Genomic DNA, 2,409 nt, shown 5'->3' on the forward strand with positions numbered 1-2,409 from the left:
TGTGATGATGGACATTGTCAGAGGGGAGGAAATCAGATGTCCAAAAGCAAGAGTGAAGGGGAGGGGCGGACTTATTATTGAGTTGACTGTTGTAGTCTTGAGTCTCGGGCTCGACTGAGGAGAGAGCCAACTTATGGAATTGGTTTATCATAAGTGTGTTCATTCTCACGGACCTGTCCTGTGGGTCTGTTGACTTTGTTGTTGGATAGGGAATCTGCCTTGATGTTGTGGTTTCTCATGACATGCTTGTATTGGATGTTCCCCAGCTGATTTGAATTATCCTTGATCCTGTGCTTGATTCTGTTGAGGGCCTGTTTCTTGAAATCTCCCCCTGAAGCCAAAGTTGCAATCACGATTGCCGAGTCGCCAATTATGATTGGATTTTTGACTTGTAGTTTTTTCAGGATGCAGGTACCTAGAAGAAGACTATAGGCCTCTGCCATATTGTTCGTCATGTTTCCCAATCCCCATTCATAAGTGGTGATAACTTGCCCATAAGACAACAGCTAAGAATTGGTGATTGACCCTATCAAAGGCATTTGCCATGTCGAGTTTTATGATCATACCTCTTTCCTTTCTATGGAAACTGTTGTGGATTGCTTCTTGGATCAGAATAACATTGTCCATTATTTTTCTTTTAGGAACGAATCCTCCTTGGTTCTCTGAGATGAGGGAGGGTAGAAGCTTTTTGAGTCTATTAGCCAAGATTTTGGTAACTATTTTGTAGGAGACATTGCAGAGGGAAATGGGTCTGAAGCGATCAAAGGAGAGGGGATTAGGATCCTTGGGGATAAGCACCAAATGGGAGGTTTTTGTGTTTTCACCCATCTTGGTTTTTTTGAAAATGTTTTTGACCATCCTTACTAAGTCTTTCTTTATAATATCCCAGTGAGTCTGGTAGAAAGCAGATGTGAAGCCATCAGGTCCGGGGGCCTTATCCGGCTACATGCTGAAGACAGCTTCTCTTATTTCTTCCTCCGAGACATCCTGATCCAGCTCGTTGTTTTGACGCTCATTGATTTTACAATTGACTGGTTGTAGAAAGTCCACGCTGTCCATATACTGGGGATCTGCAGATAAGAGACTTTTGAAGTGATTGTGGGCAGCTTCTTTGATTTCCTCTTGCTCTCTTAATTCTTTTCCCTCGGCAGTGATTTTATCTATTTGGTTTCCTGCTCTTCTAAGCTTGAGGTTATTATGGAAGAACGAGGTGTTCTTATCTCCCACCCTGAGCCAGAGACACCTCGATTTCTGTCTCAACTTCTCTTCCTCTTCTCTGTTCTGCCTATATAGTTCCCTGAACATTTCATTTTCTTGAAATTGCTCTTCCTTTGTGATTTTTTGGTCCTCCCTTTCCTGATTCCATTTTTCCAGTTTTTTGTGTAGCTCAATTCTCTTGTTTTTCTCTGATATTGCATTCTCTTTTGCCCACTGTTTGATTTCAGTCCTTAGGGATTTTAATTTGGATTCCCAGACATAGTGAGGGGAGCCAATGACTTCCGTCTCCCAGCTTTCTTTGATGATCGTGCAAAAGTCCTCCTTGCTATCCCAAATTTTATTGTATTTGAACGGGATTGGGCCGAGATTTCCTATTCTGTCTAGAATCAAGACCACCGGCTTGTGATCTGATGCTGTGGCATGGACAATCTTACTTTTTATTGAGGAGAAACCTACAGCTATTCTTTCATGAATCAAGATCCTGTCAAGTCTCTCTTTGATGTTATGAGTTCTTGCTCTCTTATTGCTCCATGTAAATTTACCATTGCAAAGTGGAAAGTCGATGAGTTTGTGAGTTTCTATTATTGTTTCCAGATCTCTTGAAGAGTCAGCTAGGAATTTCCCTCCGATTTTTTCCTCAATGTTCCTTATTAAGTTCAAGTCGCCACCCAAAACTATGTTCCTATTTTGACATGCTTGCAAATTTGAATTGATAGATTCCCAACAGTATGCTTTATCCCTGTAGTGATTTGGAGCATAAGTGTTGAGCACGGTAAATTCTTCTTTTGTGATTTTGTTTTTGAAGTTAGTTCTGACCCACCAGTAGGTTGAGTTTTGTCTGATGAGGTCCCATTTTCTCTTGTTCCACAGTGTACCTATTCCTCCTGAGGCACCCAATGAATCTGTTGTTGTTCCTGCAAAGCTTTTGTATCTTTTTGTAAATTTTTGAAAATCTTGGTTGGACATTTTGGTCTCTTGGATTAGGAAAAAATTTGGTTGCTCGTGACTGATTAAATCCCGGGCTGCATTGGATTTTAGGGAGGAGCCCAGTCCCCTACAATTCCAAGAGACCAATATCATTACTTATTGGTTTTTTGGTGAGCCCCACTCTTCTCCTTTGTCTTTTCCCCGCTTCCTTTTTGCTTGTCCAAGAAAGAGTCCATCGGTTTTTGTGTGCCCATGGCCATTTCT

The 2,409-nt window shown here is 41.4% G+C and overlaps 1 protein-coding gene across 1 annotated transcript; it reads right to left on the minus strand.

Moving 5' to 3' along the window:
- Positions 1 to 942: 942 nt before the first annotated feature.
- On the minus strand, positions 943 to 2,184 carry LOC149243316 (uncharacterized). The gene has a single exon (XM_089371178.1). The coding sequence runs from the start codon at positions 2,182 to 2,184 to the stop codon at positions 943 to 945; it is 1,242 nt and encodes a 413-aa protein (XP_089227304.1).
- Positions 2,185 to 2,409: the final 225 nt, after the last annotated feature.

This window comes from Pinus tabuliformis, chromosome 8, assembly GCF_031772625.1.
Source record: "Pinus tabuliformis cultivar Carrire ecotype Pingquan chromosome 8, CPIR1, whole genome shotgun sequence".
NCBI classification, from domain to species: domain Eukaryota; kingdom Viridiplantae; phylum Streptophyta; class Pinopsida; order Pinales; family Pinaceae; genus Pinus; species Pinus tabuliformis.

What these genes read in the sequence shown, in the direction of transcription:
- LOC149243316 (XM_089371178.1), bottom strand. Translation starts at nt 2,184, where the DNA reads ATGTCCAACCAAGATTTTCAAAAATTTACAAAAAGATACAAAAGCTTT.